General features: G+C 41.2%; 1 protein-coding gene across 1 annotated transcript; it reads left to right on the top strand.

Moving 5' to 3' along the window:
- Positions 1-3827: 3827 nt before the first annotated feature.
- Positions 3828-18590, top strand: RCL1 (RNA terminal phosphate cyclase-like 1). The gene is made up of 5 exons (XM_009702379.1): positions 3828-3896; positions 5158-5282; positions 7785-7910; positions 11132-11288; positions 18483-18590. Exons 2-5 carry the CDS (start codon positions 5173-5175, stop codon positions 18588-18590), a joined length of 501 nt encoding a protein of 166 aa, XP_009700681.1. The 5' UTR covers positions 3828-3896; positions 5158-5172.
- Positions 18591-20632: the final 2042 nt, after the last annotated feature.

Below are 20632 nucleotides of genomic sequence, written 5' to 3'. Positions count from 1 at the left end.
TAACATACTGGTGTTCTAGCTGTTGCTAAGTAGCACTTGTCCTAAGTTAAGGATTTTTCAGTTTCACGTGCTGTGCCAGCAAGCAGGGGTACAAGAAGCTGGGAGGGAGCATGGACAGAACAGCTGACCCAAACTAGCCAGAGAGATATTCCATACCATAGAACGTCATGGTCAGTGTATAAACTGGGGGGAGTTGGCTGGGAGGGGCCAATTGCTGCTGGGGCATCGGTCAGTGGGTTCTGAGCAATTGTGTTGTGCATCACTTGTCTTTTCTGGGTTTTTATTATTTTGTTAAATTGCTTTTCATTACTATTATTGTTTATTATTAGTAGTATTTTAGTTTAGTTATTAAACTGTTCTTATCTCAACCCATAAGTTTTTACTTTTTTTTCCGATTCTCCTCCCCATCCCATTGCGAGGGAGGAGGACTGAGCAAGCGACTGTGTGATGTTTCATTGCTGGCTGGGGTTAAACCACAACAGTCCTTTTGGGCGCCCAATGTGGGGCTTGAAGAGTTGAGATAATGATAGATTTGACCAGAGTGTGTTAAAACAAATTCATAATAAGCATTTTTTTATTAGTTTAATAGTCGCTAGTGACAATGTTGATTTATTGGCTCTGAGAGTTGTTGCACTGGTTCTCAAGAGTTGTGCTGATTTAACATCGTACTTGGTGTATATGTTCCCTGTTGTGGTGGCAATCATCCCTGGGGGCTGGGCTAGGATTATCATTTTGTTGTGTGGAAGACTTCAGCTGAGTTTAGTGAGGCAAAGGTCAGGCTGAATTTCTGGAGTATAAATAGAGTGTGTGTTTATGTTAGCATTTGTTTATATACATTAATAGCCCTCCAATGGGGTGCAGTGGAAAGCTCTTTGATAGCTGGCACCATTTCAAAAGAGTGCTGTGGCCACTGAAGTACAGGGTAATGTGCACTTGCTGTAAGTTGGACTGTGGTGATAATGATGTGTGAGTGATACATCCTAAATGAGCGAGAGGGATACTACCTTGCTCGCACTTGTCGGGAAGAAACGTGGCTTTGGAACACTAGCCTGAACTATTCACTGGCTGCCTACATTTGCGTTATGTTTTATTGCATGACCACTGATGAAACCTGACCATGGATAGCTTGTGGGACCAGCAATGTAGGACTGGTCTATCAAACTGAGGTAGTTTCAAGTTTCTCTGTATAAAGAGTATGTATGTGGAGGGTGTCTCTATAAAGTGCCTTTTTGAAGGGAGTGGAGGTGGTACACGAATGATAGCTCTTATTTTCCTTTCCTGCTCTGTGTGGTATTATTCTGACAGGTACATAGTGCTGCAGTATCCTGGCTTTAGAATAATCATTCTTAATGTTTGGATTTGCAAGTATTGAAGTTTTGGGTTTTTTTTACAGCTATGCCATGGGACTTTCAACTGAAATGATTTTCATGCTGGTAGGAGACTAGCATATGGAGTTTTGGTTTGGGAACAATAATCTTCAGTGTTAATCAAAATTCAGCAGTTGTCTGTAATCCCAGGAAAACAAGAAGTTTTTCCTATTGACTTTTCTGTCTTCTTTTAACTTGCTTAACCCTGGTTTTGCTCTTCCCCTCCCTCCTTGTAGGTCCTTGTCCCCAAAGCATAACACTGTAAGTATGGCAGGGATAAATGCTGTTCTGTGCAGTGCTAATGGCTCTGCAGGCCTGCTAATGCTTGCCCCTTTCCTAGGTAACCATGTGCTGTAGGGTCTGTGGCTGGTTTTTTGCAGCTTTTCACTAGCTAAGGGATTCTACAAACCACTAAAAGTGTTTTTCTTTTTTTTTTTTTAAATTGTTGTAGATTTTTTTTTTAAGGGAAAAGCTTTTTATTTACACTAGATTTTGAACAAGCAATGTCTATGGGCCCTAGCAAGTTGTTGGCATTTGTGGTGAGTTGTGCCTTCAGTTGTACGATGCATTTGGTTTGGAACAACTTGATGGTGTGTTGTCTGCTCTGGAGATGGAATACCTGCCCTTCAAGGGGAGCTGAAGGATGGTTTTATGGCTGAGTATTTGGCAAGAGACTAGAAAATATGGGTTTAGGTCTCAGTTCTGCTACTGTCTTGTGATTTCCGGTGAAGTCCTTAACCTCTCGTGCATGAACTCCCACTCGTCTTTTAAGCAGAACAGCCTTTTCCACTTCTTCAAATACTGCTGGTTACCATCTCTATTTAGGCTGCGATTTTGGAACAGAGAGAGTCTTTTATTACGTGTCTGTTTGGTACCTGCTAAGTGTCATGCCTAGAATTTGTCTGAGGACTAAAAACTATGACAAGTCTTGAAATTTTTGGAAATTGGAATTTTGGAAACTTTCAGAATTGATGCAACTTCCTAATGCTGGTGTAACATGCTTTCTCCAGAGATACAGACTTCAGTCCAAAGAATTGCAAAAGTGGAAATGAAGAAAGGAAAGGGAGTTCCTAAGCTACACAGTGGAGGTTTCCTTTTTTTGCTGATATATTTTGTTTCATAATAAAGGGAGAAATATTGTGTAACTTTAATGTGAACCAGGTCAGCTGTTGGAACTTCTGCCAGTGATATTCATATATGTCTATGTGTACGCACATGCATGTTAGTAAAGGTTTTTGCTCTAAAAGTGAAATTTCTGTGATTAATGAATATTACTGAGTAGCCAAATTAAGCTAGCCTGGCTGTAAACTGTATAAATATAAAAAACTAATAATTGACTTACTTTGTTTTTTAATGAAGACATTCAAATATTGATACTACCATTAAAAACACCAAATACCTCTCTGTAAGAAAGGAGGAATGTTGGCCAGCAGGATTTGAAGAATGACAACGGCAGCATATGCTCATAATTACTCAGGTAGCTCTAACGGGTTGTTCACAGCTTCATAGGTGAGATATGTGCTTCGTCAGTGGCTTGCACTCTCTGCAAAGCACAGAGGACGAAACTGAAGAATTGTGGATTCTGGCTGAAGGTGTGGGAAGGAGAGTGCTTTTTTTTTCCATGCCTCCTCAACTGCTGTCTACTGCATGTCTGTTTCTTTCACCTGAATTTAGTTCCTCTTTGCTCATGCTGTCCTGTTCCTGTCTTTCCCAAGCTGCTTGCCTTGGGTAACTCCCTGTGCTGTTGCACTGCTAAATCATTTTTGTTACCTTCAGCATTGCTACTGAAGTTTCAGCAGAGGGAAGAAGACAACAGTTGCTGTTGTCTTAGATCAGCAATTAGGAGGAGCAATGGCAAGGAAAATTCTGCTCAGACCTGTATCTGGTGAGCATCTGGCTCAAAGGGAGTACATGGATGATGTGTCACCCACTTCAGATTCTTCTGAGTATTTCAACAGAAGTTACCTAGAAGCTTCTGTTTCTCAGAAACAGATGAAAAGAAGTTTTTGACAGAAGGTTGAGGTTCTTCATGCCAAATCAAGGGCCTGCTCCAAAATGCAAAGGTTCTTGCAATCATCATTTATTTAGCTGTAGGACTTTTTCTTTTTTTTCAGTGACAGAAGAATATAATTTTTTCAGTAACTGTGTTGAGAGAAACAAATGAGCTGTTCTAGCTGAACCATAATAGAAGTAAAAATCAGGCTGAGGAAGAATCTAGAATAGGAAATTCCATCTGCCAGTAACTTGTTCTAGCAAATTTTTTGAGTAATGAGATACTATGGTCGTTTAAGAGTAGCTGAAGCTCTCTGTGCTGCATTCCCATGTCTTCCTATAGAATACCTAGTAGGAGAAGCCTTATCTTTGTTAAGCACCTCATAATGCAATGAGTTTTTAAATTACTGACTTACATAACTTCCAATAAATAGTCTGCTTTTTAAATTCTATGTTCTATAGGTTGATGCCCTTAAGGCAACAGCTCTACCCCTGCTGAAGAAGTTTGGAATTGATGGTGAAAGTCTGGAAATCAAGGTAAGGCAATTTGTTCCTTTCTTTTCTAGCACATGTTGAAATGATACTTTTGCACTGCTCCACAGGGCCATATGCGTGGTGCCGATATCTGTATCTAGCAGATATCTAGTTGTAGCTACACACATTTCTAAAATTGCCTCTTGTTCTTGGCATGTTTTAAATGGCATACCAGCCACACAGTGATTGAAGATGTAGTAGAAGAGAAATGCAAAAGCTGTGGGTAGAGAGGGTAAGGAGAAAGTAGTGACTTTTCTTAGTCTCCAAGATCTTTGCAAGCTAAGAAACCTTTTTACTTTCTTGCTCCTCTTCAGTTCATTTAATTTCTTTTTCCTTCCGCTTGCTCTTCCTGCCCCATGCTTAGGGCTAGAGAGTAACAGTAGAATTTTTTGCCTCCGTCATTGGTAGAGGAGCTGGATCTGTGTTTGGGTGATTGAGGTTTGCTTCCAGTTTGGAAAATACAGGAAATAAACTTTTCTTTAAAGACTACACTCTTCACAGGCGCAGTAAGTCTAGATGTAAAATAGATTATATTTTTTTGGTTAGAGAAAGAAACTAACCTTTCAAATGTTAAGAACGCTCATTTAAAATGACTGCACTACTAGTCTTTGCTTGCTCTGCCAAGCCTCCCATCTGGATGCCTCCCCCCACCCTGCTCATGGCCCAGGACGCCATGTCATTGCCCTCGGTCTGTCAGCCCCTGCTCCTGTGACCCTGCAGCATGGCCAGTCTCCAGCTCCCTACAGCCCTCCCCTGGCCAACCATGGGCCCCTGAGCCAGACCCACCCATGGGCCCATGTCCCATCCCCATCCTTGTGGACACTGACTGACAGGCTGGCCAGACCTGTTTGTGGGACTGAGTTGCTTCTGGTCCCCCACATGCATACTAGGCTTCGAACACTTTTAGACGTTCTTCAGCAGTGAGGTACAGATTTGCTATTAGAGACCAGTCTTCAGCCACGGTTGCCTTCCTTGTAAAAGTGATGATTTTGTGTTTGGTTGGTTTGGTTTTGTTTTCCTTTGAGAAGCCATGCATGCCCTGCTGTATTTGAGAGAGAGGAGGAAAAAAGAAATCAGTTTTTGCTTATAGGTTTGGTGCAAAATCAATTTCTGCCTTTAGGTTGTATTTTTCTTTCCTATGTTCATGTAATACCTCTACTGATGACATTTTATTATGTGTGAAATAAAAGCTATCATTTTTTGAATGTGCAAGTACATTCTTTCTGCTCTTTACTAACCTTTTTTCCTCCATTATTGTTTCTAGATCAATCGGAGAGGGATGCCTCCCAAAGGGGGTGGAGAGATACTATTTGCTTGCCCAGTGAGAAAGGTCTTGCAGCCTGTTCAGTTCACAGACCCTGGCAAAATCAAGCGCATCAGAGGAACTGCGTATCCTTGTTTGTTTGTTTGTTTTTCTGCTTTTAAATAAGTTTGCCTTAAAAAAATAAGTCTTCCAACTTGAAGTGCAGAAGTGCACCCGTGTTGCTAAGCATGTATCCAGGTAACACAGGATGGCATTACAGAGGGATCACACAACTAGATTTCAGGACCGTGTCTCAAAACTGCTGTGTTCACAACATTGCTGTTCAAAAAGCATCAGTACACTAGTAAATAAATTTAAAACTGAACAGCACTACCGTAAAATCTTTTCAATAGCAAGCAGAAGTTAAAATACCTTCTATCACATAATGTAGCAGCACTAAAAGGAGTCTTACCTTGTGTGCATTGAATAGGTGACATCTAGGCTGTTAATGAGTCTAGCGGAATGTTATATGGGAGCTTAAATCTTAGTTCAGTTTACACCTCACTGCACACATGTGAGCTGACCGCTTTGGGTTATGAAGCTTGTTAACTCTTCACCTTCAGTAGTACCATTGGAGATGGAAGCAGAGGAGGTTTTACTTCAGCACAAAGATAAGGGCACAAAATACTGTTGTGGGGTACTCACTTTTGCAGACAGAACTGCACATCTAGTTAATGTTTGAAGGGGTTTTTTTTCGTTTATTTTTGTCTTGGTTTTTACATGGTATCTGTCATGAATCTGCTTCACCATAGGAAGAAGGCAGAAATCCCTTACAGGCAAGGTACACTGAAGGTTGTGTTTCATGAGTTCCTGCTCTCTCTTGAGCATTCGCCAACTTGTAGTTTAATTGTGATTACTAGAGTCCCAAACGTGATCTGGCTTTGATTACGCAAGAGGAAAGCAGGAATAGGTGCAGGTGGCAGGTTTCCTGCCAGAGTTGCAGACTTGCAGCCTGTTCCTCCTTTTACTTTGTGGCACACCACCATAATTGTGTGTGCGAACAGGACACTTTGACCTCTGTTTCCAGCTGCCGCATTTGAATGAGTGCAGCATTGCCAAGTGAGAGCAATTTTACTGGGTGCCTATGCTGTGGAATAAAAAGGAGGCAGCTCATCGTGCTTTTGGTGATGTTTGTCATGGTCTTTCCATGAAGAAAGTAGTTTCCTTATGCCCCCATGCACCTCTGAAGTAGGTAGGTCTATACTCTGTTTCTGTGTGAAGGAGGAAACACTAATCCTGACTTCAGTGTCATTTTTCTAAGTTGACATTAATACATAGCACCATTCTGGGCCACTTTGGATTTGATCGATGTATGTGAGCTACAGGTTTTTGAACTTCCATTTTGGTTTGGTTTTCCTGGGCTTTTTCTCAGGGATAAAGGTTTGCCTTTAGTAAGCCCAGTGAGGGGCAGTCTCATTTTAGTTTAGCCATTAAGTGGTCCTTCAAACCAGTAGAAAACAAAACATCTGGAAGGATAAGTGCTTAGGTCTTTTGTATGTGCATTTTTGTCCCTTCAGGATTCAACTGAACAAATCTGCTTCCTCACAGCTGGGGAGCTTGTGTTGTGGCAACCTTTTATAGTCATCCAAAATATGGAGTGCACCAACTGTGCAGAACAATCAGTTTTCTGATTATTATTTACTGGTTTTGCCCTTAAGATGGTAAAACTTTTGCTTTATCTACCATAAGAGAATGCAATAGAAATTTGTAGAAAAGGAAATTCCCTTCTGCCAGCTGGGATGTTTGAGTGTGTTTCTTTGCATTGCTATGTGCATGTAGGTGCAGATGGGTGGTTAAACATGCAGAGCAGGAGTCTGCATTATAGTTGGAAAGGAATGTGGAGCACAATGTGCTTTGTACATTTGAACATCTATTGGGAATATCACTGAAGCAGCATCTGAGTAAAAGGGCACAAAAGGCAGTTCATCTCTTGTGTACTGTGAGGAGGTGGATTGGGGTGAGCAGAACGGTGGTAATTTCTTCTTCCCTGGAACTGTTACCTTCAGATGCCGAGTGACTAGAGAACCAGTGAACTTGATAGACTCACAGCACTGCAGAATAGTTGGAGAGAGCAAAGATCTATTTTTTTTTTTAGCCTTTTGAAACTAATTTTTTCTTTTGTTAAAACGTTTGTCTTTAATTTCATCTACCCAATTTCTCTCTGAGAGAAATAGGAAGACAGGATTTCTTGCTGCTAATTCAGAGAAACTTCACCTATCACCATCTTTTAACACTATATAAAGAGCAGAGCACACAGGACTTCATCACAGGAAGCACAGGATGACAGAACAGCAATTTAAAATTATTGAAGAGCAATTTTAAGATAGATGTTTACCTAGTCAGAACAAGCTGTTCTTGTGCATATAGTCTGTGCACCTCACTTCAAGGTGTATCAGCGAAAAGACTAGAAAGCACTAATGCATGTGTGCTTCTCTAAGTACAGGAAAGTGGACCGATGCTCATGAATGATGTATAGGACAAAACTGTATGTTCTGAAATAATTGATTGGGACCTCTTGGCCACTTTTGTCGGTCTCTGGTTTAAATTTCCTTTGTGACCACAATGAATTCCTTAGCTTGGAAATCTAGATACTCTGTCAGAGTGTCACCACAGATGGCAAACAGAATGGTGGAATCTGCAAGGAGCATCCTGAATAAATTCCTCCCAGATATTTATATCTACACAGATCATATGAAGGGGGTCAGCTCTGGAAAGTGAGTATCCAGTATTCACAGGGACAGAAATGTAATTCTGCATTTGTTCATCTGCTAGGGTATTCTGATATGTAATTTTATTGAGTTTTAGACCATGGTATTCTGTTTTGCTGACTTGAAATAAATATTCCTCAGAGGGGAAAAAATGGAATGATTCACTAAATAAGTTTGTTTTACTTGTGGTACAGGGATAGAAGTTGCGTGTTTTCTTAAACAAGGAATGTAATACATCGTTACTGCCGCTATAAGCAACTTGAGCTGTCTTCAGTTTTAAACCTGTTGCTTTGAAGTGAGATTAAGATCAGAGGTGCCATGGTATGTTGTGAAAACCAACATTCAAACTTGACTGTATGCCTTCTGATGGAAGTAGTAGTATTAAGGATGGGACCAAATTGTTTTAGAAAGTGTTTGAGCTGTATGGGTTGTCCTCTGCTTCACTGTTAACGTAAATAGCTGGAAGAGTGTCCCTTCACCAGCAACGACTGGAAAACTGAGAGATTAAATAACTGTACTTCCAGAGATTTTGTTTACCAGCAGAACAAGAAGTGATGGATGTGATTCAGACAACTTTACTGATATCTGTCAGCTTGGTTGTCCTCTTGTCACTTTTCATTGAGGTTCAAAGAGTTCTGCATAACTAATTTGTTTGTCTTCTGTCTGTATGCTCAAATCCAAGCATGCACATTTTCTGTCACTGTTTCTGCTTTTTGAAATATTACCTTAAGGAAAATTTGTTAGGTTTGCAAGTTTACAAATCTAAAAACTGTTGACTCATTTTTAAGTATTTTTCCTCTTTTCCAGTCCTTCATCATATTTAATATCCCAGGTTAGTAAGTCTTCTGGCTCCAGACTGTTAACAGTGATCAGAATTGCAAAAACTTTTCTGGGAGCTCTGTATTTTTGGGATCCTATTTTGTTTTTTATCTGCCTATAAAGTAAAAAAGTCAAATGAATTAGGGCAGCAGCATTACATTTACTACTTACATGGGTAGCCCATGCAGAAGGATAAATAATAGTATGGGAAGAGGAACTGAAACCCTCTCTGTCTTGCTGGTGCATCTGGCTTTCTGATGCTGCTGTGCTGTCACATTCAGCGTAAGTATGGTGCCAGTATCATTGCTGTATACCTGATACTAACATTGTGCCACTTTGGCAAAGCTGGTTTTATTACCTGGTTCCCAGTGCTTGTGCGTGTGTGTGTCTCTTAGCAGGACAAGGAAGGAAAGCAGTATGCCTCGTTGTTTGCAGTGCTGGCTCTGGTGATGAATAAGACCATCAAGGACTAGTTCAGCCCATCTGTGCCGAGCCCAAACCAAGCCCTGATTTCAGAATATAAAGTGTTGAACTGTATCCCTTCCACAGTGCCAAAAGCTTCAGGAAATACATTATTTGAGCATCTTCTGCTACCTATAATGTATCTCTAAACAAAAACTTCCCTGATCTGTTTTGAGCATTTGCAGCAAACAGTTTGCCTGCGCAGATGCTTCCTAATACTGTCTGCATGTACGTGAGGCATTGGATGATTTTAATTTTTATTTAGGCAGATCACCACATGCTACTGAACACTAAAAAAACTGCCAGGGAGTGTAGTTATTAAAGGATACTTGTCCAAAAAATAACATCTTTGACACTGTTCTTGTCTTGCCATCTAGATCTCTGTCTCTTTCAGGGGAAGGAAAGGAGAAGAGAAATGTCTTTAACATACCTTCTGTGTTGCTCACCATGTGCAGGCAGCTAAATATGGGTGGGAACCACTGATACCTTTCTGTTCCTGCACTACTGAAATGCCTCTGGAGGAACTGTTGTTTTTCAGGAACTGGTAGAATTTATGTGTGTTGGTGTTTGGGGCTTGTTCTTGTGGTGTATTGGTGACATTCCTTACAGTTTTGGGTCAGTGGGACTATTTTAATTAAAAAGTTTGGGTGGTGGAGGTGCCAGGAGTGCAGAACTGTGGGAATTCCGGTATGTGGAGTGTCCTGATTTTGACTAAAACAGAACCAATTCTCTTTTCAGTAGATTTTCCTTCAGTTAAGTTTCTTCTAAGTAACTGCACTTTCTGAAGTTGACTACAGGTTTTTCAGACAGTGTCTGCTTTTAGAATTGATAACACTTGATAGTTGTTACCAAAGTAACAGTAAGATCAATGCAGAAAGGCCCATGTTTGTACTTATCCCTGTGGGATAAGGTCACTCCTGGCTCTTTTATGGTCCACAAGCGAAAAGGCATGAAAGTGTCGCAGCCGCAGGAAGAAGTGGACAGGACAGGTGACCAAAAATTGACCAACAAAGTATTCCATCCCATCCAGATGGGACTTGAACCCACAATCCCTGGCTTAGGAGGTGGCATGGAGTAAAGTTAAATTAACCTTATTTTGAATGGCTAGCTATTGGTGCTCTTCCAGAGCCTATAAATAAAGAGGATCTTGTGACCTGTTTTCCCTTCTCAACAGCTGATTTCTCAGCAAGCTGTACTTGGCCATCTGTGACTTTATTGTAGCAAAACTGTTTCTTGACTCTCACAACAACATTTTGTAGGATCCTAAGCTCTAAGGAGAATAGGGGCAGTTTGTTTCTTTAAATTATATGTTCAGAATTCTTGCACAGTTGTAATGATTTGGATGGTGTTGAACTGAAAGTGAAGAGAAGCTGATGGAAATACAAATAATGTGGATCAAACTGTTTTTTAGTTCTCCTGTTTGGTGTCATGGCTATGGTCTAATCTTGCTAAATATTGAAGCTTCCAGAGAAAGAGCTCAGTCCCTGAAGAAAGTTAATTTTGTTTTTGAATGTTGCAGAGAAGAAACTCCACATGCCTTTGAAATGTTCATCAAACATGAATTAAATAAATGGGAAAGATCCTTTTTTTTTTTTTTTTTTCTAATAGAGGAGGGTATTTCTGAGCTTTGGATTGCTTATATTTTGGGGTTTTTTCCTTTCTTTTTTTCCTATTTAAAGAGTTTGTGCCAGGAATAGCATCACAGTGGATTTTATGCAAGTGGTACGGGGTTTAACTTTTAATTTTAATTTTGAAATACTGTTATTAATGTTTTTTTCCAGGGTGAATTGTGTAGAACAGGAAATTTGTCAGCAAGTCCAGATCCCAGTATTGTCCTATGAGAGGAGCTGTTTGTGACTTGAGGAGGAGGTTGGCTGGGAGTAATTCTTGGCTCATCACTCAATTTTTTGTCCTTAAATCAAATGCACTTTTCCCCTTTCTTTCAGATCACCAGGTTTTGGTATGTGCCTTACTGCAGAAACCATCAATGGCACTATTCTCAGTGCTGAGCTAGCCTCAAACCCTCAGGGCCAGGGAGCAGCTGTGCTCCCCGAGGAACTTGGCCAGAATTGTGCTAAGCTATTGCTTGAGGAGGTCTACAGGGTAAGTGGCCAATGTATTTTGTGCATATAGCTGTAGGGGAAGAAGGTGATGACATACTGGTAAAGGAAGAGGTGGTTTGGGGGCACCCTCAGACAAGCTTAGATCCAAACGGAGAAGTGATCTGATGCTGCCAGTGTCGTCTTCATCCAGGTAAGGAGTGGTTTTGAATAGTTGCATTAACAGTGTAATGACTTCCTGGGCCATGTTATTTCCTGTGTCCAGGGAATGTTACTATGAATCATAGGTAGAGGCAAATTTTTCTTTTGTTGCTGTCTGCAACAGAATTCAGTTGGCTTGATGTGGGCTGTTGCTTTTTTTAATAATAAGTTGGAGGGGTAATAGAATCAATGCTCTTAAACTAGTGGATGGAATGTGGCGTTATGTGTAGGAGAACATGTGAGGAAGAAGGGAAAAAAAAAAAGCAGCTAGCCTCTATGCTGGCCGCTTTAAGGTGATGATGACAAAGTCAAATGTGCTGAGATCGGTTGGTCATATAAGGAATTTGCTGGATGGTTTGTTGGAAAGGAGCTAGGACAGTGTTTGTGTAGGAATCTTAAGTACATGACAGTCTTCTGCAGTTTTTTCTTTGGTTGTTTTTTTTTGTATTAAAATGTTTTAATTTATGGTGAGACTTTTAGTGGATGAGCAACTTTCAGTCTTGCACATGATTTGGCAGTTGGCATCCTGATGAGTTTCTGATTTAATAAAGAACCTATGTGCTTTTGTTTTGTATCTCCACAAATTTTAAAATAAGTAGCTGTTAGTATCGACAGAACACATTTTGCCTTTACGAGGCAGTCATCTACAAATTGTACTCACAGTTTTAAAAAAAGTAATTGCTCTGAACTGGAATAACCTGATAGGACTTTCCAAAGTATTAAAAGTGCCATTAATGACATTCTGTATTAGGTAATGTAGTCAATTAGAAAAATACCCCTTATCCTCATAAATCACATCCATGCCTGTAGTAGATTGTTCATCTGTGCCCATGTTATCTTTTTCTTTCCCTGCTGCAAACATTTCATCTGTCTGAATTACCAACTTGCCCACCTGTTCCAGACTTCCATTAATATTTTGTCTTTGTTTACTCAGTATATGCACTATGTAGCTAAAGGACTTTCCCTTTCTAGCTCAGGGTTCTTATGTCATAGAAATGCCACAAACAAATACGCTTCCTGGGTACAGTCCAGAACCCCTGCATTTGAAAGTCCAGCATGCATAGAGAGTGCAGTCGCCACTAGTGACTGAAACATCTGTTTCTACAATTATGTAGTGATAGGTAGCTATTTTTATTTGAGGGATGATTTGTAAAATCTTTTAGCTTCTCCTCACCCCCCTCCCAAAAAACAACCAAAAAAACCCAAAAAAACCCAACCAAAGAAACAAAAAAACCTCCACCAACCTAAAATTTGGTACATTTGTTGCTTTGTGTGAACCTCTTGTAAAACATCCTCAGGTAGTCAGATGACTGGGGGCATCAAAGCTCCAATTTCCACATACTTTTATCAGCAGCAATAGGTACTTTTTTCCTTTGAAAACCATCCAGCACTTGACAGATTGAAACTAGTGAGGGAATTTGTCCAAATGCTGCACTTTCTTCAGAGTCAGATGTCAGAGAACTTCTGAAATGAAGAGGGCCGGAAAGGCCTGAACCAGGTAATTTTCTGCTTCAGTGTGCTGCAGCCATTTGAATATGATGACTCAAATTCTGCAAAGCACCAGGATAGTGAGCATGCTGGTGACAACCATCTACAGGAACGGCTGGAAGGAGGATTGGGGGAACTACAGGCCTGTCAGCCTGACCTCAGTGCTGGGGAAGGTGATGGAGCAGATCACCCTGAGTGCCGTCACAGGACACGTACAGGACAACCAGGTGATCAGGCCCGGTCAGCATGGGTTTATGGAAGGCAGATCCTGCTTGACTAACCTGATGTCCTTTGATGACACAGTGACCTGTTTAGTGGATGAGGGAAAGGCTGTGAATGTTGTCTACCTAGACTTTAGTAAAGCCTTTGACATGATTTCCCACAGCATTCTCCTAGAGAAACTAACTGCTCATGGCTTGGACGGGCATATTCTTTGCTGGGTGAAAAACTGGCTGAATGGCGGGACCCAAAGAGTGGTGGTGAATGGAGTTAAATCCAGTTGGTGGCTGCTCACCAGTGGTGTTCCCCAGGGCTCTGTATTGGGGTCAGTTCTCTTTAGTATCTTTATCAATGATCTGGATGAGGGGATCAAGTGCACCCTCAGCAAGCTTGGAGACAACGCCAAGCTGGGTGGGAGTGTTGATCTGCTTGAGGGTAGCAAGGCTCTACAGAGGGATCTGGACAGGCTGGATTAATGGGCAAAAACCAACTGCATGTGATTCAACAAGGCCAAGTGCCAGGTCCTGCACTTGGGTCAGAACAACCCCATGCAACACTACAGACATAGTGCCATGGTCTAGTTGACATGGTGGTGTTAGGGCAAAGGTTGGACTCGATGATCCCAGAGGTCTCTTGCAACCTAATTGATTCTGTGATTCTGTGATGTGGTCATAACTTGAGCTTTTGAACAAAATGGGAGCAGTTTTAAACTCCCTTCTTCTTGTACTCTTAAGACATATTACCCATAATCCAGCTGCTAAACTGCAAACCTTGATTCTTTTCATACTATGGCCCCATCCATTGAAAAAGTTAAATGTCCAGAGAAGGGCAACAAAGGTGGTGAAGGGTCTGGAGCACAAGTCTGATGGGGAGCAGCTGAGGCAGCTGCGGTTGTTTAGCCTCGAGAAGAGAGGCTGAGGGGAGACCTTATCTTTCTCCACCGCTACCTGAAAAGAGGTCATAGTGAGGTGGGGATTGGTCTCTTCTCCCAAGTAACAAACCACAGGACAAGAGGAAATGGCCTCGAGTTGCACCAGAGGAGGTTTAGATTGGATATTGGGAAGAATTTCTTCATGGAAAGGGTTGTCAAGCGTTGGAACAGGCTGCCCAGGGAAGTGGTTGAGTCACCATCCCGGGAGGCATTTAAAAGACGTGTCGATGTGGTGCTCAGGGACCTGGTTTAGCGGTGGACTTGGCAGTGCCAAGTTTACAGTTGGACTCAATGATCTTAAAAGGTCCTTTCCAACATAAACCACTCTATGATTCTGTGTTCTTGGGACAACAGAAAAAAAGCATTTGAGAAGGAAACGGGGTCAGGCAAATCATTGAATGCTAAGATGGTAGGTCATGAGGTTTCAGTGTCTTTGAAGATCAGATTCTGAGTGAGTGAGGTTGTTAGCTGTGGCCTGCTGTGGTACTGCTAGCACTCCTGGAAGGCTCTTTTATGTGTGGGCCGCTTCAATCCAAGAGTGACTAGCAAGTGTGAAGTGGTGTACAGACTTCTTCTTGTCCTCCAGTGCAGCAGTTCACAGTGGAAAAGTTCTTGTTTGCTAGCATTTTTGGTTATTGTGCTGCTTATCCACTAGAGTGCTCAGTCCTTATTCACTGTTCATTAATTCCCTGCTCCCTCTGTCATAAGCAATATGGTGGGTTTTGTTCTGTAGTTTTCAGAGTGCACACTTGAATTCATGTATGACACACATGCTCACACATGCTAGCCAGGAATGTGGAAAGATGTTCTCTCTCTCTTTCCCCATAGGTCGGTTTGATCTAGTATTGACCACAGAGAGGAGATAAAAAAACATGTTGCAAAGCATGCAATGTTTGTTTAGTTTGAAGATACTTTTTTTTTTTTAGGTTTCTCTGCCTAGATAAGATGTCTAGTGAAACAGTGAAAATTTGAGAAAACTGTGCATGGGGCAAGAATACGTTACTCCAAGCAGGCACTCTTTTAAGTCCCACTCTCTTTGCACCGGCTACTCACTAAATACAGGGCTTAAGGGATAATTTCTCTCACCGTGTTTAGATCCTCACTTTATGAGATAGTTTCTACATCTATGTCTTTGCCTGTAGGTACTGTGCTGCAGCAGCCAGGGAGGGTTGACCAGAAAAGAGCATCCTGGGAGCATTGGACATAAATCTCTATAGAAGCACTTTAGCTGTCAGGGTCATCCACAAATCTGCTGGAGTTCATTGCTGTTTCAGGGGGCCCAGGGACATCTCGTGCGTGCTTAACGCTTGCCACTATGTGAACTTTACCATGTAGGAAGTCTAAGGATTTGACTCTTGCTATGTTAAGTGCTAAATGGTCCCTTTCTCATTTCTTTTTGAAGGCTTAGTAAAAGGTTGTATGATTCTTGGAATCAGTGGAGCTTTTTTAATGTACGTTTGTTGATGGAAAGATGTCAGAGCTAATTGACTAGTGATAAATGGCACAGTGCTAATTACAGTGGCCCTGAAAGAGGGGGCATGGAGTGACTGGCTAGCATTGTCTTTACAGATCCATATGCAGTTCTCACCTAAGCTTAATTGTGGAAGGCCAATAAGGATTTTCCTGTTGTCTTTGAAAGATGTTGGTTATGGGAGCTTTATATAGCAAGTGATTGGCAGAATGGAAAGGCCTGGAGGAACTGAAAAAAGATTGTGATCATTAAAAAGTAGGGAGGGTGCAATACCTATTTAAGGCTGAGTTCTTTTAATGGAGAAAGGTCGAGTGGTTGTTAGGTGGCTCGGAGGGGCAGGAGGGGTAAGGCTATTTGTTTTATTTAACTAGAGCTAAAATGAGTGAAGCATTTCACTGAAGGCTTAACTTTCAAGATGGCCTTACTTCGGTGTGACAAGGCTCTGCTCCATGCTTCTGGAGGAAAAAAAAAACAACAAACAAACAGAAAAACAAACAAACAAAAAAACAGCCTCTGCACTTCACATAAATTATTGAGGCATGCAACTACGTACTGCACAGGTAAGGGAAGAAATTGTGTGTATGCCAAAATATAACAGAGAGTAAATCAAAGCTGGGGTCAAGCTCAGAAGAATAATTCTCTTTGAAACACTGTTATCCAATACCCAAAGTTGTGATATTTGTATGTGCTTGTAACTATGGTATTTGTATACAACATTTCAAAATGGACAGGATTTTAAGTGATCTTTGTCACATCCAGGTAGATCTGGCTCTGTTGTCAGTGGAAACAGTAATGGAAAAACTTGCATAAACTGAATTAATACGGACTAGAAGCTGCATCCTAGCTTGATGGCTAGTGTCAGCTATTTTGGATCAAATGTCAGTACTTTGGCTCTGACTTTGCCCATCCCATTTCTCTTGGGAGAGTTCTTTTATTTTGGACTTGAGTAAGTGGCAGGTGAATTGAGAGAAGAAAGTTGGCCTCCTTGGGAGCAGCATGTCCTTCACTTACTGTTCTGTCATCATTGGATTACAAGCAAATCACTTAATTTCCATGCCTGGCAACCGCCTCTGTGGGAATGGGCATAACAGTGCATTACTAATACACAACAATAGTGGGGATGGCAGACTCACTGCAGCAAGAGAGCTTATGTAAGCAGCTAGGACGTGATGGATGCATTGTGTTTTGCTGTATTGTTTAGGATGTGGTCATCTCCATGCTGATTGAAGCTTTTGTATAAATTTAGTCATAAAAATAGATGTTTTATAATGTTTTCAGCTTTAGAAATCAAAAACAAGCTCAGAAAATGTAAAGTTTTCATCCAAGTGATAAAGAGCATTTTGAATTATTAACCAAACTGCAAATACAGAAAGTCTTGTGTCAGGAATACTCCTTACCAAACTCTCATCTGCTTCTTGCGCATGTTTCAGATTGGCAAATACAGCTGGTGAGAGCTGTGCCTCTACATTGCAGCAGCAAAATCTGCAGGTACACTGTTCACTCAAGATAAAGCACAATTTTTGTCAGTCCTATAGAGGGCATTAGGTTGAGTGCATGAACTTCACTTTGGTACAGCAGGCTCATGCAGTTAAAAGGGCAAGGGCTCCATAAGAGCATGTAGCTAGGACTTAGGTCATGGCAGTGAATGTAATGAAGAAGTTTCCTTCGTTGTGGTGTATCATTTGTTGCATGAAGTACAGAGGCTTTTTTCAGAATAACAGAGCTGAGATTTGTCGAACTGAAGCAAGTCATCTCAAAAATTAAACCTTCAGTAGCTCTCCTTGGAAAGGTCCTCCTTTCCGCCCTCTCACTGAGTAAATGTGCTGAGTTGTCACATCATTGTGTTCTCTTAATCTATGTAGTCCAAAATTTATTTTACCCTTCCTTTGCCTTTTTGAATGGTATTATCTCTTAAAATGATGATAGGTTGCTCCTTGCCCACAAAGGTAACTGTCAGTTGACCTCATTAGAGAATTTGGTTTTAAAAGGGTGAATTTTTAGTTTTGCACTCTCCAGAGAGCCGGTTCAGATGGCTTAGCATTAGGCCTGATCCAGCAGGAAAACTGTTCACAGATTTCATGTGGCTGTGGATCAGGATGAATATGAGGACAGCCTGAAATAATGTTATGCCAGATATTTTTTCTATTTTCAATGTATTTGCATAGTAATAGTTGGTAAATTCTCTCTACAGCAGTCTTGATTGAAAAGTATCCCTTTTATTACATGATCAAGCTTTGTAAAAAAAGCAAGCCTTCCAATTCTAACTTATGTATGCATCATAGTTAACACCTTCCATATACAAAAGAATTTACCATGCCTGTATGACTTACTACAGTTAAATATGTACAAGAGTATGTATAGTTCTACATCATTTTATGCATGGCTCTTTCACCTAGCAATAAAAAAAATCTTGTTTTAAATAGGAGGGAAAAAATGTTTTACAAATGTAGAACTGCAAAAGTGAGCAGCAAGGGCTTAGGTGGATGTGTGTGAAACAACTTTTAATGCTGTTTTGCACCTGCTAACACTATTCTGAATATTTGTCCAAATCTAACTTCATAGTTATCATAAAGTGCTGTAATTCATGGTGTCTTCAGATGCATATGAACTATAATTAATACCTGTTTTCAATTTACTGCAAAGAAATCCTTCAGTGCTTCTGTTCTGTGATGTTAGAAGAGAACAGATTGGGGGAGATGGGAGGGATCTTTAATGTGACCTTATTATTGGGTTTTGGTTTAGTTCTGTTCCTTTCCCAGCCTGCCATGTGAAATTAATTTGTCAAAAAATCTAGATTATTGTCTTTTTGGCCCTTGAAAATTGGGAGCAATAAATCAGCCTTTTAAGTCTTTTTTCCTTCCCTACTCTCCTCCCATCCCAATTCCTGGTTTGTACAGTGATTAATTATTAAAACATTTGGTTTGCAGGGAGGCTGTGTAGATTCAACAAATCAGAGCCTTGCTCTGCTCCTCATGACCCTTGGACAACGGGATGTTTCCAAAGTCCTGTTAGGACCTCTGTCTCCATATACGTAAGTTGTTTTGCTCAGTTTAATTACCCAGTCTTGTTTAATTCACTAGTTTTGTTGTGCAGCTATTGTTTGTATATGGAAGACTTGCCTGTGGTTCTGAATAGAACAACTTGTACCCGTCTTCAAATGAGACAGGTGGTGTAAGTTACCTAGTGTTTATTTCTACATGTTAGAAGATAATTCCCTTACTCTTCTGTATTATTCCTGGTTCTGAGAATTGCAGAGATGGGGTTTATTGTTGATTCTTAGTCTTGGATTGTATGTGTGTATCAGTTTGCTTTTGTTGCGTAGCGTACGCTACCATGTTTTCCTAGTGATCTCTCTGTAGCTGTGGCATTAAATGACATGTTTCAAATGGCTAGCCAAATGCTAAAGCTGTGATTGTCCATAGGAAACAGCTGAAGAGTTCAATTCATGGAGCTGTGTGCAACCCCAAAACTTTAGCCCTATCAGGTAGTGGACTTCTATCTAGGTCTTCAGTCTCAATTTTTATTAAAGCTCTGTCTGCGGCTGGTAGTGGTTCAGAGGATAGAAAAAGACTAGATTTCTTGCATTGCTAGTTGCAACACACACATAAGGGAAGGGCATCTGGTATAAAAAATTCCATTTACTCTATCAGACTGACAAGTGATTGACTAGATCACAGTTATTCCTAGAGACTGAGCAGTTTTCCTTTAATCAAATGAAGGGAGGGTGGTTTATCTGACAATGGCATCAAATTTAATAAGACTGTGAACTGTCCTTTTTCGGTTATCATGGTACCGGTGCTGTATACGTGAAAGGTACAGTACTGTGATAACTGAAGAATGGTGGTGCCATCACATGAGAGCTAGAAATTGCCTAGCTGCTATTCTCAACCCCTGATACCTTGGAAATAACATTAATCAGATTTTGAGGGGAAGACAGGGAAGCCTTCCATTGCACAGGGGTAAAGTAATCCCCTGTAAAGTAAGTATCCCTGTGAAAGGCTTACAAAGAGTAGGTATCAGTGTTTGAAGTGCACAGTTAAGCATGTGAAACAAACCAGTCACTTGTCATTATCCAGTCTTTTTTTTGTCTTTTTTTCTGATGCTATGAAAATCATGCAAGCGCAGTAGTTTCTTTTTAACCAGGCTGATTTCAAATGGGTGGGTTGTCACTTCTTCCAAGCTAGGAGTGTGCATCAGGGATGAAGGGCAAGAGCAGACATCCTGAAGAAGCATGTGTCACATGAAATCATAAAATCTGTGATCCTGTGAGAATCTGTGACTCATCAGTCGTATGAGGATCTATTCAGAAATCATGCAGATCTATCTGCAGCACTCCCCTGCCCTCACTAAGGCAGCTCATAAAGGGCTAGGAAATTTGGCTCCCGAGCAACTGATCGGATATACAGGCCTTTGAAATAAATTTCAGTACTGGCATGTTCCACTTCATTGTCCCTTCTTTTCTCTCTTGGGGCTGTGACATCTCTACATTTAACACTTTCACTTTGCAGAATCTGAAACTATTTATAAATTGTGTTACACTAAATTGACTTCTTTGTCTAGCACAGTGTAACATGAATGTGACAGTTCAGCTGGTGGATGAGAGCATCGTGTGGGGACATGGTGCTTTGCAATACATCCATCAGGATGAGGAAACGTCTCCCAGACCTGTGTATTTCCACAGGGGACATCCTTTGCCCCTGCTAATGGCATGGGTGCTGGGGGGAGTGGGCAACACCAGGAGCAGAGCTGTCCTGAGTAGCAGTGGGGACATCAGTCCCAAAAAGACCGCTTGGCTTGCAGCCATCTGGATTACCTCCTCTTGTTTTGTGCTCCAGATTTCACAGAGGTTAGGGCCTCTCTCTCAAGCTGAGCTTAAAATCAAATGCAGGGTGCTAGCAGTGTTGCTGCCTGGCAGAGGTCAGTCTTGCAGTACCGGCCAGTCTGCATGGAGGTGAATTGGCAGGAGCCAGGGGTTCGTGAAGGAGACCCGCAGGAGAGCTTGAGTGCACCGGCCCTTGGTTTCGCAAGGGTTCAGGGGCTTCAAGCAAGAGGGGATGGGGTCAGCCGCAGCCCCTCC

Source organism: Cariama cristata, unplaced genomic scaffold, assembly GCF_000690535.1.
Source record: "Cariama cristata isolate BGI_N322 unplaced genomic scaffold, ASM69053v1 scaffold6576, whole genome shotgun sequence".
Classification (NCBI taxonomy): domain Eukaryota; kingdom Metazoa; phylum Chordata; class Aves; order Cariamiformes; family Cariamidae; genus Cariama; species Cariama cristata.
This window is presented reverse-complemented; position numbering and strand designations above follow the sequence as displayed.

What these genes read in the sequence shown, in the direction of transcription:
- RCL1 (XM_009702379.1), top strand. Translation starts at nt 5,173, where the DNA reads ATGCCTCCCAAAGGGGGTGGAGAGATACTATTTGCTTGCCCAGTGAGA. An exon ending in AAGGGGGTCAGCTCTGGAAA is followed by an intron (nt 7,911 to 11,131) that starts GTGAGTATCCAG and finishes CCTTTCTTTCAG; the next exon opens with ATCACCAGGTTTTGGTATGT. An exon ending in TGCTTGAGGAGGTCTACAGG is followed by an intron (nt 11,289 to 18,482) that starts GTAAGTGGCCAA and finishes TTTGGTTTGCAG; the next exon opens with GGAGGCTGTGTAGATTCAAC.